This window comes from Tiliqua scincoides, chromosome 4 (assembly GCF_035046505.1).
Source record: "Tiliqua scincoides isolate rTilSci1 chromosome 4, rTilSci1.hap2, whole genome shotgun sequence".
Lineage (NCBI taxonomy): Eukaryota > Metazoa > Chordata > Lepidosauria > Squamata > Scincidae > Tiliqua > Tiliqua scincoides.
In genome coordinates this window covers 202,292,280-202,307,896 of record NC_089824.1, presented here as the reverse complement: position 1 = coordinate 202,307,896, position 15,617 = coordinate 202,292,280, and the positions used below count along the sequence as shown (strand labels likewise).

General features: G+C 44.0%; 1 protein-coding gene across 1 annotated transcript in view; it reads left to right on the top strand.

The window, feature by feature from the left end:
* The window catches only part of SLC13A3 (solute carrier family 13 member 3), a 64,768-nt gene that overhangs the window by 16,423 nt on the left and 32,728 nt on the right, over positions 1-15,617 (top strand). Inside the window, exons 2-3 of the mRNA XM_066624703.1 lie at positions 9,823-10,088; positions 12,613-12,776. Of these exons, the coding sequence (XP_066480800.1) occupies positions 9,823-10,088; positions 12,613-12,776 (430 nt within the window). The remainder of the gene's footprint in view (positions 1-9,822; positions 10,089-12,612; positions 12,777-15,617) is intronic.

Here is a 15,617-nt window from a genome sequence, read left to right as displayed (position 1 = left end):
TGCCAGTGCAGCTGTCCCAATGAGGTGTGCACTGCATCCAGTGGTAGCGGGGTAATCACAGAAGCCTCCTCAAGGTATGGGAACATTTGTTTTCTTACCTTGGGGCTGCATTGTGGCTGCACCAGTGCTGGAAAGTTGGATAGGATTGGGCCCTTAGGCCCCAATCTGGTGGAATGAGCATTCTGATGGTGCTAGGTGCTTTCCAGTTGTCCCCAAACTTGACATGCTGGAGCATGTGGGCTGGCCACAGCTGTGAGTGGCATGCCAGCAGACACTAGATGCCTGCTGGCCAGGTTAGAATGTGTACAGGGAGGGGGAGGGTCAAACAGAGCAGCAACAGGGGTGGAGTGGACCCCCGTTGCTCAGATCAGTACCAGGAATGGGGTGGGTTCAGCAGCAGCTGCATCCACTGAATCCAAACCACCTTCCCAGGCTTGATTCACCTCTCTGGGGGTGAGTAAACCCACTAAGAAGGCAGGGGCTTACCTTGGGGCTAGGGAACAAATGGAGAGACATCAAAACTTCCCCCTAGGATGCAGCAGGTGCCATTAGTACAGCTGCATCACTGACCTGGCAATATTTTAAAATCCCCTGCTTCTTAAAATTTTCCCAGCTTGTTCACCTGAAGACAAGTCCCAGGCAGGGCCAGATTAACATAGCAGCAAAAGTAGCATATGCTACAGGCTTTGCATTTCAGGGGCCCCATGCTAAATGTTTGCAAGCTGTGGAAGGCCAGTGCAGGCAAGCTCCACATAGGCCAGAAGGGGGAGGGCAGAACAGGGCAGGGAGGGAGGTGTGTAACAAGGTAGGGCTAGGGCAGTGATGGGAGCCTCTTGATAACATATGCTAAAGGCCCTGCACTAGCTTAATCCACTTAGCCCTGGTTCCAGGGCATCTGATAGCTCCACTTTGGTGAAGCTAAGCAGGTCTAGCTCAATGCTTGGATCTGGGACTAAGATATCTATGTAGTTCTGTAGCTCCATGATGCAACAAAGGCAAGATATAAATGTCATGAATAAATGGAATTGTCACATGCTCCAGGCAATTAGACAGGTGGCTTTTTATCTTTCACCAATAACTTCACCTCAAGAGGAAAGACAGGTCCTATGCAGTGAATACCCTGATTATTCAGTTTCCATGGGAAGTGAGTTATGTATGCAACTTATGCAGGATCAAAATCCTGCATAACTGATTGGCCCAGATTTATGGCTGGCCAATCAGGTGATGGATCGAAATACTACCAACCGATTGGCCTGCTAGTTAATGTTTCAACTGCACCAATCATGGGGAGTCTGGGAGGAGCTAAAGGGTATAAAAGCCAGAGGTGTTTGCCTTGTGTCAGATTCATTGCTAGGTTCTGTTTTGAAGATGGAATAAGCATATTGAGCTGTTATCTCTATGCCTTCCTTTATTTGCATGGACCCACTATATAACAAAGTGTATCTTCTTCTTCTTCTTCTTCTTCTTCTTCAAATCACTGTTTTTTGTATCCGAAACAGTCACCTCTCCCTTAACTCACCTGACTACTGGGATTGTGGACTTTTCAAGATGGGAGCTGAAGGAATTGGCAGCATTTTCTGGAGATTGGTGAAGAATTGTGAGAGTAGCAGGCAGGGCAAGAGGCAGCCGGAGGAGTTAGTAGAGGGAAATGGGACATTTTTAATGAGGCATGCAAAGAGCTTGTCACTACAGCTCTAATGATCATTCGGTCAGTTGTACCTAAGCTTGAAACTGGCAGCAAGTGCCCTAGGCAGTTCCTCTCAGTGAAAGGCTCTTAGCAATCAAGCAGGACCAGGTTATAAACGGCCTCTGCTTTAATAATGGATGTTGGATATTGCAGTGGATATTAGGATATTGCGGGGGAATTGAGTCTGGGATCCCTTTGAGACCAGGAAAGAGGCAGCAGGAGCACTGGCTATAATTTTACATGACAGTTTCAATAGCACAGCAGTCTTATGTAAGCTCCGTAACTTAGTGTTGAAGAGCAGAAGAAACCAGCAAGTGAGACTTCACAAAGGGGGAAGAGTAGTTCTAGGCAATGTTGGAAAAGGGCTGAGAGGAAGAAAGAAAAGTTCTGCAACTCATACTTCCTAGATGGCAGGTTTCATATATTGTCAAAAAAAAAAAGTACTGTACTTTGTACTTAGAAATAAGATATTCCGGTATTTGATTTTTGAAAGTGGCTCCATAGAACAGACTAGCCCAGTACTTCTCAATATGGACTGTCCCCAGGACAGATGGTATGACTGATGTCTTCCTTGATCCATTTTGTTTCTTGACTGAGCCAAGAGGCAGAATGTACTTTGTTCCCATTCAGGCTGTGTGGTGTGAAGGCTTGTTGACTAACCCAATCTGTTTGTGGTCAGTACCATGAATCAATTAAGCAATTGTTTTTCAGAAAACTATAAACATATAGAGGGCCACAAGTTCCACCTCTTTTATTTCTCTGGTCAGTCCTTAGCTCCAGCATGGGTGAACTTTGCAATTCAAACCATTTGTCTCAAGATCAAGGCAAATAATATACTCAAGATTACATCTTTAACTTCCAGGTTAATTGACTAAAGGTGCATTCCTAACCCCTGAGTTAGGCTGGTGCAAGTCACTTAGGAGTCGGGGATGTTGGTGCAAGGCATTGCGCTGGCCTCCCTGCACTGGATCCAGGCCCAGTGGGGTAAGTTTGCAGAGCTTGGCTGACATGGGGTGGGGGGGCATGGGGAGGGTGGGGAGGAGGTGTTTCGGAATGGGGTAGGGTGGGCAGTGGGTGTTTCTGGGGCAGGAGGGTGGGGAATGGGAGGCAGGGCCAGGATCCGGCAGTTATGCTGGATCCTGACCCAGTTCCTGGGCACCACAGCTTGGCCCCTGACTGCTCCATTCTGCTTGAATCTGTGCCACTTTGTCAGGTGGTGCAGGTCTGAGTAGGCCCATTGGGGCCACTGCAGTGTGACACAGGGTAAGGGGAAAGATTTTACCTTGCCTTGGGTTGCGCAGCTTTTGACCCCAAACATGTGCTGGATGCAGTGCAGACCTGCTGACCTGCCTGCTCCACTGCAAATTAGGATTGGACTGTGAATGTCCAATCCTGTCCCGTCCCCCGCTGGTGCTGCCATGCCAAAAATGGGCATGATGTGTCCATTGTGTGTGTGTGTGGGGGGGGGGCAGATTGGGAGACTTCAGCAGGGGAAGAGGATTTAACCCTTACCTCTGCGTAAGTCTCCTGTCCTGTAACTAGCAATTCTTCTAACACAAGTCTGAGGAGAGAAGGGGTGTGGGAAGGCAGTGAAAATGGGGAGTAAAGTCTGTGCACCCATTGCTACCAGATTCACCCACAACCTTCTTGCCCTGGTCACTCCCCACCTGGTTTTGCCCCTCCTCGTCCCTGTTCCACCCTCCCACCCGTCCCTCCTGATGGGTGACTTTCCTGCTCCAATGGGTGGCAAGAGAGCTGATGATGCAGGCAGGGAGGCTCGAGCCTTCCTGGTGATGTCCTGGCAGTGTGGTTTTCAGCACTTTTCAGCAGTCTCTGGCAATGGAACATGCATTCTGCTGCCCAGTCAGAGCCCATAGGTCTATCAGAAAAAATTACCACGCTCATTTTCTATATTCATAGAATATGGTCATATTCTGTAGAGAATGGCAGTAATCTACTTGTTTAATGTACTTGTATGAGGCTGTCTCTTGAGTAAAAATAGCTGAGTACACAATCATGTTAATTAATGGGCAGCGCAATCCTAACTTGCGCTGGAACATACAGGCCAGTGGGCCTGGGCCGTATTCAGCACAAGTTTGGGGCTGGCTGAGGCTTGGCCCGAGGCAAGGGGAACTTTTCCCCTTACCCCAGGGAGAGCTGCAGCAGCCCCAATGGGTCTACTTGGATCTCCACCATCTGATGAGATGGTGCAGAACAGGGGCTAGGATCTGGCATAACTGCCAGATTCTGGTCCCACCTCCTGCTCTCCACCTGCCCAACCACAGGCCTGCCCACCACCCAACTTTCCCCTGCCCTGAAACGCCTTCTCCCAGCCCTCTGCCCAGCCCCCCAGACTCCTGCGCCGGCTAAGCTCAGCTGGCGCAGACCTACCTTCTCCTGTCACCACAGAGGCTGGATGCAGCCTCCACAGGCCAGTGCACCTCTGCGCACAGCTTACTTCCAGCACGGCTTACTTCCATGAAGGCGCAAACGTGCTATTCTGCATGCTTGTGACCCTCCCAGGCCAGCGCAAAAAATTTGCACCAGCTAAGCACAACTTTAGGATTGCGCTCTGATTTGCATACCTTTCCATATAAATAACTTATATTTTAGGGAAAAAAGAAAAGAAAACCTACTGTACTTTTGGATAATGCTTCCATAGGTTATATCGGGCACCATTGTAGAAGAGGCATTCCCTCTCATGCAGGAGAGAAGAGGGAATACCTCTTCCAAAGCGGATCTTTCCATCTATTGTTGAAAAGTTTTGTGTGAACATTTTTTTTTTTACAAAGTCTGCTGTTTGATTAATTGGAGCATGTTGTTAAATGAATAAAGTGTTTTTGATCACTACATATTGCAGTCCTAATTTTTAATAACTCTTGATTATCTCTAACATGCTGTCTAAAAATATTAAGGGGATAACTTTATTTATGCAAATTGATTCTGAGGTTTCTATAGTAGGGGAATTTTTGTCATGATAAAATCTGAGGAAAAATATGGGTACTTTTTGTTTATTTCTGGAATCATAAATGTAGAAATTGCACCATTGCTAATCAGATTTAGGGCCCAATCCTATCCAATTTTCCAGTGCCGGCACTGCTGTGCCAATGGGTATGCACTGCTTTCTGTGTTGGGCAGGCAGTCACAGAGGGCTCCTCAAGGTATAGGAACATTTGTTCCCTTATCTCAGAGCTGCATTGTGGCTGCACCGGTGCTAGAAAGTTGGATCGAATTGGGCCCTTAATAATTATCATTACTTATACATTCAGCATAGCAGTGATCCAATGTATCAGGGACAGACTGCACTTGCTCCCGGTGTGGAAGGGATTGTCACTCCCGGATTGGCCTTTTCAGCCACACTAGACGCTGTGCCAGAACCACCTTTCAGAGCGCGATACCATAGTCTTTCGAGACTGAAGGTTGCCAATACCACATTTGTTTAAAAAAATTAATATATATATATTAAAATATATGATATAAGATATATCATATATTATATATAAGATATTATATATAAGATAAAAATAAATATAAGAAAAAGCACTGAGAGTCCTTGTTCTAGTATATCTTATAGGAAGAATATATATTAAGAACAATCTGGCTAACATTACCTTCCTGCTGCTTTCTTTCTAGCAATCACTCATTCCCAGTCATTATAATTACGCAGAATTAATTGCCTCAAACATGGTAATTATCACACATTATTGCAATCTGCTTCATTCAAGGCTCACATACATGTCCAATTACAAAAAAGAGTAAGGCAGCATTTCTCAACCAGTGGTACTCGGGGTGGTGTCCAGTGGTATGCATGAGACCCCCAGATCCCTGGCAGTGAGACCAGCAATGCAGTATGACAAGTGGCAATAGGAGGCTTGGTGGGCAGTGTTCCAGCGTACACTTTTTGCATGCTTGAAAAACCCCTCCCATTCACCCTTACTGGTGTTTGTTTGCATCACACTGGTGATGACATCATTGCCTATTGCTTCTGGTGGTACTTCCAATTAGTGGACCATGCAAAATGGTATAGTGGGGAAAAAACGCTGAGAGACACTGGAGTAAGGGGATGACATTGGTGTTATATTTTGTTGTTCATAAATGCACGTGCTTTTGAAAGAAATAAAGTTGAGTTACAACCTTCCACTATACTTAGTAGAAAGACTACTACCATTTGAATTGGATTCCTGATAACCAGAGTCACATTCCTTTATAGGAGTTGGTGCCACAAGTTATGTAGTGCTGTTATCATGGTTAGATGCATGGCTATATTTCATCACAGAATTCTCAATTTCGAATTGCCAATAGTTTTGAAAATCATTGCTGTGCTGCTCAGTCATGTAGAGAAACACCGAACCTTGGAACCAGTGATAGTATATCAATTGCCCAATTCATTTCATAACACGTCCTTGTGTCCTGAGTCAAGTAAAAGTAGTCCTGACCATTCCCAGATATGATGATCCCCAAACCGGAGCTTCTAGGAGAGAGAAGATTTCTGCTGTGTCCCTTGAAAAAATCTTGGGAGAGGTCACGTTCAGTGTTAGAGCACCCACTTTGCATGTTGGAGGTCCTAAGTTCAGTTGCCAGCATTTTTTTGTAGCGTGGCTGGGAAGGGCTGTTGGCCATGACCTTGAAGAGAAATTGCCAATTACAGTGAACAGTACTGGGTTAGATGGACCAGCAGTCTGGCTCAGCAACCAGGTATGGTTGCCACCTCTAATTGAAGCTGCTTTGGCAGACTTTTCCCCCAACATGATGCAATTCCCAAAGGACCTGTTAAAATCTTCAAGATCACTGTTAGCAGTTACCTGGAGATGGGTGCTGATTCTTGGAGATTCCAGGCGAATTCTGGTGGGTTGACAATGCTCAATATAGGGCAGCATCATACATTTAATCTCGGGCCTGACAAGATAGCAGTCTTTCATGAATTACAAGCCCTACTGCAGTGCTCTTGAGCAGTTTGTGTTTGTTTTGGGGCTTGCGCAGAAGAATACATAGTGGATTGTGCTCTTGGTATTCTCCCCTGCTCATGCAAGAGGGCATTATCCAATGACCATTAGCTGCTGATAGCCCCTCATTTCACATTCATCTTTTGAGTCTGAAAATCCCCTGGTATTGTGTGTTTTCTTTGAAAGAATGGAATAAAGAAATATTCCTGCCTTGTCCCATTGTCACAGTAGGGAATGATTATGTAAAGAATGTCTTGTGTAATTAACTGAGGAAAAATACTGAGGCTCTGCCTTGTTCTTTACTGGCAGTCATTTCACAGTTAGAAAATTAACCCAACCACAAGACTTGTAAGACAGTTTGTAATTGTCGTAAAAAATAATGTGAACTTTAATCAAGTTAGATAATAATTTATTTTCCAAAATTTGTTTGAAAATTTGTTTCTTTACTGGCCAGGTTGGCTGCCAAAAGTTGTGAGCTTTAGATCAAAAGTCTCTTATTGGGTTGCATGTTTTTCCTTCTGTGGATAAGTAGCAGTTGGGGAGGGCAATTTGGATTGGGCTGCACTGCAGGGGAAAGGGTTAGATTTCGCCAGTAGAAAGATTCCTCAGGATTAAATTTTCCCAGTGGAAATTTACGACCACCACTCTTGGCTGACCCTAGCAAAAGAAGAAGATATTAGAAGATGCATTCACATATGAAATTCTTGTTTTGCTGTTCCATTTCACAGTGAAGCAGGACATAGACAAGAGTAATACACATTTCTTACTTTAAGCATCTTCCTGAAAAAGAAAAGGGGTGGTGCGGACCTGCTTCATTGATCTGGAAATGGTCAGAAAAATGCTGTGTCACCCTTCAGAGCAAAGGTAGTTAGGAAAGGATGCTGTTCACATCTGTCTTTCATTTCCATAGGACCTAGTGCACTTTGGCCACGTCCCCCAGAGGGGCACCCAGCATGGACTTTGCTTTTCTAAAGCCTTAGTGTAAACGTGAAAGGCAGGAAATGAGCTTGCTCATTCAAATGAGTCTTTAGAAATCTAGAGTACCAATGTAGGAGCCAGAAGAGCAAGTGAAAGAGCAGGCGGTCAGCCATGCCTTAGTGCTATACCCTTGTTTGAATTGCCCACGGTAGGCCCGCATAGCAGCTAGCCTGCAAAAATCTGGCATCATGTAGCTGGTGTCTTCATGGGTGTTGCTTTGGGATTTGAGTGCAGACAACTCATGTCAATTGACTTTGCTTTAAAACAGGGATGCCCAAACCCCGGCCCTGGGGCCACTTGCGGCCCTCGAGGCCTCTCAATGCGGCCCTCAGGGAACCCCCAGTCTCCAATGAGCCTCTGGCCCTCCAGAGATTTGTTGGAGCCCACACTGGCCTGACACAACTGCTCTCAGAGTGAGGGCGACTGTTTGACCTCTCGCGTGAGCTGTGGGATGAGGGCTCCCTCCACTGCTTGCTTTTCCATGTCTGTGATGCAGTAGCGGCAGCAAAGAAAAAGCCAGCCTTGCTTTTTGCAAGGCCTTGAGCTATTGCAAGACCTTCATTCATTCATATAAGTTCATCTTTAATATATTCATTTATGTAAATTTATTCAAATTTTAAATGTAAATTAATTCTTCCCCCCCCCGGCCCCCAACATAGTGTCAGAGAGCTGATGTGGCCCTCCTGCCAAAAACCTGGACACCCCTGCTTTAGAATATATGATGATTTCATTTGAAATTCATACCTGGAGTAGAAACAGCAGCAGTGCTGTGTTCTCAAACATTTGTCACCATTACTAAGGGATACACACGCTTCTCCCAGAACTGTTTACCAGCCCAGTTTCTGTGTATTGTTTTGACTGCCTTGTTTAGGTCAAATTCTTTCCTACTACCTTTCTGTTAACGTATTTTCTGACTGTGTGGTTCATTCCTCCACAGATAGTCCTTTTCCACCTCCACCCCTCTAACTATTGACTGTGGTAGGAGCCAATAGGTGACTTTAATATTCGACCTTTTTATGCTTGTTGTTGTTCAGTCATTAAGTCGTATCGACTCTTTGTGACCCCATGGACCACAGCACGCCAAGCCTACCTGTCTATCACTAACTTCTGGAGTTTGTCCAAATTTATGTTAATTGCCTCGGTGACATTATCTAACCCTCATCCTCTGCCGTTCCCTTCTCCTTTTGCCTTCAATTTTTCCCAGCATCAGGGTCTTTTCTAAAGAGTCTTCCCTTCTCATGAGATGACCAAAGAATTTAAGGTTCAGTATTTGTCCTTCTAATGAACAGTCAGGGTTGATTTCTTGTAAGATTGACTGATTTGCTCTCCTTGCATTCCAGGGGACTCTCAAAAGTTTTCTCCAACACCATAGTTTGAAAGCATCTATTCTTCAGCACTCAGCCCTCCTTAGGGTTCATTTTTTATGCTTAGTGACCCAAATAGCTCAGATCCATTCTTTTGTGTGATGCCCCTATCGATGCTCAAGAATGAGCTTTGCCATCTTGAGTTATGCCTTGAATCTTAAAGGACTTTTGGTAACTCTCAACCCAGACAAGAAAGAATTCCTAAATGGCTTGAGTCTTTCATAACAGTAACAAAACATACAATTTAGGGAGTGTATTTTTCCGTGTTCGGAATGCTTCCTATACACTCACTCCACACTCCCTTGTCCTTTCTACACTCTGTATTGTTGTGGTCTCTTTTTCATTATATCTCACTTCAGTGGCATAGCTGGAGGGGTTGCAAAGCACAAAGTTTTGCAGGCACTTGAACGCATGAAAATGGCCCCTCTCCTTCAGAGCCATTCTGGGTGGTGGGAGTAAAACAGAGGCAAATGCTCCCACCGCCAAGAATGTGACTGAAGGGGAGGAGGGAGGGGCTGCTTGCACGGCGCATTCAGGCGCCTGCAAAACTTATTGCTTTGCACCCCCTCTGACTATGCCACCGTCTCATTTTGTGCCCTAGTGAGGAAGCTGGCAATAAAGTCAAATAAACAAACGCAGCTGCCTTGCTGGTCAAATAGGTATATCAACCTCAAGTCCCCATCTGTTTAAGAAAACCTGAACATTTTGTTTTTCTACTCAGTAGGGCTGTTATTGGAATAAATGAGATGATATGAAGATAAAGATTAGAAAGGGCTTTGCACATGCCCAAGTGCTATAAGAACTATATATATAATATTCTTTTTTTCTCTCTCTTTTGATTTCCATTCAGGAAGGAAAATGTCTCTACGTCATCCTGCTGATGGCCATATACTGGTGCACTGAAGCCCTGCCGTTGTCAGTAACTGCCCTTCTTCCTATAGTCCTCTTCCCTTTCTTAGGAGTCCTCCCTGCCAACAAAGTCTGCCCCCAGTATTTTTTAGACACAAACTTTCTCTTCTTGAGCGGCCTAATCATGGCAGCTGCCATTGAAGAATGGAACCTGCATCGCAGAATCGCTTTGAGGATCCTCATGCTCGTGGGAGTCCAGCCAGCCAGGTAACTATCTAAAGCACTGACCCATCTTGGGTTTGACTGTGTATCAAAAGCTGGAAAAAAGGCACTGGGCAAAGCGTACCTACTACAAGGACCTCCTAGTCTTTCAGGTTTGGGTTGCTCATATAGCGATGTCTACACTGGCAGTGAATGTTTCTGTGCTGAATATATGATGCTCCCTTATCAGCTCCCTATCCCATCACCTGAGCGTATCCCAGTTGTCTTCAAAAGATAACAGTCCTAGAAGGGGCATGCATGTGTGTACGTTCCCACCAGGCAGTCAGGTGGCATCTCTCAGCAACAAGATGCCTTGACAAAGTGCAGAGGACTAACAAAAAAGAAAATGGGGTTAAAGCATGAAGCTTGGTATAAAAGAAACCCTGCAAAGCTCAAACAAGGTACAGGAACATTAATTATATTCTCAGAAGTTTCACTGATTTCAGCAGGACTGACTCATTGGTAAGCACCTGAGAATAATCCCAATAAAACTCAACGAGGCTTATTTTGGGAAATACTGTATTAGGAAGTCTTTCTTCCACAAATATTAGGAATGCCTTCCTATTTTAACAGCCCAACCGCATCCAATTTTACAGCACTGATGCAGCTACAATGCAGCCCCAAGGTAAGGGAACATTTGTTCCCTTGAGGAGGCCTCTGTGACCGCTCCCATCCCACAGAATGCAGCTCATGCCTCATTAGCACAACTGCATCAGCACTGGAAAGTTGGTTAGGATTGGGCTGTAAATTGACCTCCATAGGCTTCCCTTTGTATATATCCAGTTCTGTGCTTTTATCACAATGTACACAGTTCTAACAGTGATCGACTGTTCAATGGTAAGTGAATGCAACAGATGTTGAAAATTTATGGTAGACATTGATAAGAGCATGGTGTTCGCCTGCTGAGATTACCTGAGTCTCAGGACCATGAAGATTATGGCCTATGGCCTTTACACCCTGGTTTGAATTATCTGTAAAACCCTGTGAAGCAAGAGATTGGTGACTGATCTGTAGATTTTCTGACTTGAGTCCCATGGTGCCAGACAACTCCCCAACAGCCATTGTTTATTTTGTTTCATTTCTTCAGTCACTGCATTTTTATATGCCCATTAACAAATCATGCTTTATAAAAAATGTTAATTATGGTGTGCATTAATTAATCCAGAATATGCATTCATTCATCCAGAATAATGTCACCACCTTGATCTGTATTTATAGTCATTAGTGCAGATTAAAATGCTAACAGTTTGCCTGACATATTAAGCATGCTTATTTTATTGAAGGCAGTCAAGCAGTTGTATATCAGCAATAATTAGAAACCTGAAAACTGGGGTTATGTTCTAGCCACAGTTCAGTACCTTAACATTTTACTGATTTCAGCTGGGCATCTGTTCACTTACTTTGAGTTGGGTTTACTTTTGAGTAAGCATCCTTAGGAGTGCACTGTAGTGATTAACTCTCTCATTGAAACCAACATAACCTAAGTGATTACATTTGGCTAGATCATGTCCATGAAAAGCCAAGTTTCTGATAGTGGACAAAAAAATCCTTGAACCTTTCTCAGGAGTCATTTCCCACAGATTATATTAAATCATAGAGATAGCTTCTCTGGCAGAGGCCAACTTCTGAGTAGAGTTACTAGTGTGGTTTAACATAGGGCATTAATGAGAAATGACCCTTGAGAAAGAGTATTTACAAGAATGCCCAGAATGAAAATACTTTGCTAATCTGCAACTTTTACGTCAGGCTTGAACTCCATCTTCTGCCATAGGCACTGACCTAGAGCCTGAGCCTATGCATGTCTACTCCAAAGTAAGTCCCAATCTAGTCAGTGGAGCTTACCCCCAGGTAAGTATGGATAGATGGCAGGGATTCTGAATGGGGAATTGTTGCAGCATAGAGATAAAGGGCCCATAACTCAGTGATAAAGCACATACAGATGTATCTACACTTGATCTTAGCCAAAAGGCCAAGAAGCGATGTATCTAGATTCAGTCCCAAGTACAGATATATCTAGATTCAGTTCCAAGTAGGGCTGGAAAAGTGTCTGACACTTGCAGGGAACAATGAGCTGGATAGACCCATGGTTGACTTAGTATAAGGCAGCTTCATATAATCAAGCAGTCTCAATGAGTCTTCTGTCTTTGCTGTATGCTTGGAGCTGCAGAAACAGGGTTGTCAAGCACTTGGCACTCCATGATGGACACTCCACTAGTGGACTGCATTCACCTTGGAAGGTTACAATTTTTGCACTTTTCGTCTAGTGCTGGGGGGGGAGGAGTTTTTTTTTGTAATCATGTGGAAAGTTCCTAAGTCTCCCCCCTTCACTAGGAAAGAGGAGAATTTCTGTTAGAATCAGATTAGCACTTATCCCAGTTGTACAGGCTAGGGCTTCTTACAGAACATAACCATAGGCAGCTTTGTGCTGATTAGTCTTATGAGGACTTGGCATGGGTTTTCTCAACTGAAACAACAACAGTCAATGACCCTATAAATCTCTGGCCGCTAGACTTCTTTTTCTTTATTTCAGGCTTATTTTAGGCATGATGTTGACAACTTCCTTTCTGTCCATGTGGCTGAGTAACACAGCCTCTACTGCTATGATGCTGCCAATTGCAACTGCTGTTCTGAAGAGTCTGTTTGGAGATAAGGAAGTATCTAGAGAAATACACAGAGAGACCGAGGAAAATCAAGGTAGGTCAGATGAGCTCAGTTCAGGGTTATTAACTTCCTTTATGACGAAATGCAGATATGTGCCACTTAACAATGGCGATACATTCTCTGATCCCCATTGTTATGCGATTAGGTCGTTAAGTGAACATTCAACCCAATCTAGTTGAATTGGGTCTAGAGGGCAGGAGGTCTGGTCTAGAGAGTATCTTCAGGCCATCTGTTAGCCTGAAGATAACATTGGAAAGTTGCCAGTTTGAGGCCACCAGTACCTCGAAAGCGAGACCTTGAAGCAGCTGACAAGCCGAGCTGAGTTTGGTGTGAGTGAAGAAGCGTCTTGGCTGCCCTCCATGTGAGAGATGAAGGAGCTGCTTGTCAGTTTGCGTGGGATGCAACTGGGGGCCAGAAGTGAGACCGGACCAGGAAGATCCATCTGAAATGTTGTGTGGTTCTTGAAAGAAAGAACCTATGATTGTAAAAATCCCCTTGAGGGATTTAGAAATGCCTGCCTATGTAAACTGCCTTGAATAAAGTTAGAGGAGTAAGGCGGTCCTTCATTAATCAAAAGCTTGTTAAGCAGTAGCTTATGCATGCCTGTATAAGTCATTGTTTGCTGAGGTGTTGCAAGAGATTGTATCTGCATTCAACCTGCTAGTGTTACATTGTTTGAAAATCACATTTCCTCAACATTCAAACAGCAGTTTTGAGTTGCTGGGAAAGTGCCATTTTCTTTCCTTCCCCAGCAAATGCCTGTACAGTAGAGTGTCTGGCAATAGACGAGTACATTGTTTGGCAATTGACGAAGTTTGCAAGTGTCCTTTTGACTTCTGTTGGATGATGCTGGTGATATCATCTTGGAATATATCCTAAGTTCCTCAATTTTATGAACTTTTCTAAAAGGTCCTTTAAAAAATAATTTAAAGCATGTGAACCCAATGAATGATCTGGGACCAACAGACACTGAAAGACTAAGAAGATGTATACCTAATCAATACCTCATCTATATCTAGGTATAGATGAGATATTGATGAGGTATACAACTTCTTAGGGTGCAGGCCTAGCCCCTTATGTCAGTGCTGGAAAGCACTGACATAAGGGCAATGCAGTTCCAAGGTAGGGGAACAAACGTTCCCTTACTTTGAGGAGGCCTCTGTGAGTGACATCCAACTGCCGGATGCAGCACACGTCCCATTGGCACCGCTATGCCAGTGCTAGAAAGCACTGACATAAGGGGTTAGGACTGCGCCCTTAGTCTTTTATACCTAGATGAGGTACCACCAAGAGTTCCATGTAAGAGCAAGACATGCAATCAAGAAACAAACATGTAGAAAACCTAGTATCTATAGTTGATTGGTACTCCCCAACATATAAAGACAGTTGATAGCAAATCATTCACTAGCTTCCTCCGCTCTTTTGACCTTCCCTATCTCCATTCACTTCCTCCTCTATTTGAGGCAACAACTGGAATGCTGTGCTGTACATTCTATTCTCCCATGCCTTCACAGTGCTGCAACACTTCCCTTTTAAAAAATATTAGTTCCAGGCTGCAGGAGGAAATCTGACGACCAAGAAAGGCGGTATATAAATACCTGTATTATTATTATTATTATTATTATTATTATTATTATTATTATTATTATTATTATTATTATTATAGAGCAGGATTGGTCTCATGGTGACTAGGATACTATGCAAAAAATGTTCAGAAATTCATGTGCCCCCTCCTCCCGCTGCCTCCACTTCCCTGCACAACAAAACTGGATTGCATGGTGTTCATCTTGCTCTTGTGAAACAACAGTGGCTGCTGCCTCAACACAAGAGTCAAGGCTGTTTGAATCACTGAAGAAGGTGCTGAGAGCCCTATATGACCACTTCCGTTGCACATGGGCAAGAGAGCTTTTGATTTGGCTGAACTGCTTCTCTCCTGTCTGCATTGGCTACTGGTTTGTTTCTGAGCACAATTCAAAGTGCTGATATTATAGCCTTTATAGCTTAGCGCCAAGATGTCTCAAGGACCACCTTTTTCCATATGAGGCAGCCAGCCTTTGTGGTGGGGGGCCCTCTTGTAGGTGCTGCCGGTTTTTGAGGCTCAGCTTGCAACAACAAAAGGAAGGATTTTCTCTGTAGTGGAACCACAATTATGGAACTCCCTTCCTACTGGCCTTCTGGCAGGGCTTAAGACTTTTTTCTTTCAAATTGCTTTCATTTTTTAAAACTTTCTTTCTTTTTGCTGCCTTTGCTACAGTATTTATGCCTTTGCTGTATTTACGTCTTGGAATTTTATTGTTTAAACTTGATTGTTAGGTACCTTGGTTTTTTGTTTCAAAGAGAAAGGTGGGGTATAAATGTTTTAAAACAAAATTAGAGCAAGACTATTAGATATGCCTTAGGACAGAATTTTGTCACTTCTCAGATTTTCAAAGGAAAACCCCTATTGGTGTTCTATGGTAGCAATGAGATTGGACGGGGGATCTTCCTCCCCAAATGAAGTTGACACAGTTGGCAATAGAGAGGACATCATGAGCCACATTCTTCCTTGGGCACTCACAACAGGAATCTTCAATGTGATCGACAAATACAGTTGCCATAAATGTATGATAAGAGAAATGTGACCTGGATGTAATAGGTTTTACCCTGGAAGCTTCTTCCTTTAATTTCAGATGCTTTGTAACTGGCCTCAGGTTATGCAGTGAGTTTGCACATTCACCAAGTGTTATATTCTTTTCTCAAATGTCTACGGGCCCAGATGGGTGTCTGCAGAGAGCCTCTTGCCAGTGGACCCACAAAAGCCTTGAGTCTGCTCTAACTGAGCATTACATTTTCAGACCTGCTACAAAACAGAAATGGTTAGAAATGGCACAAAGC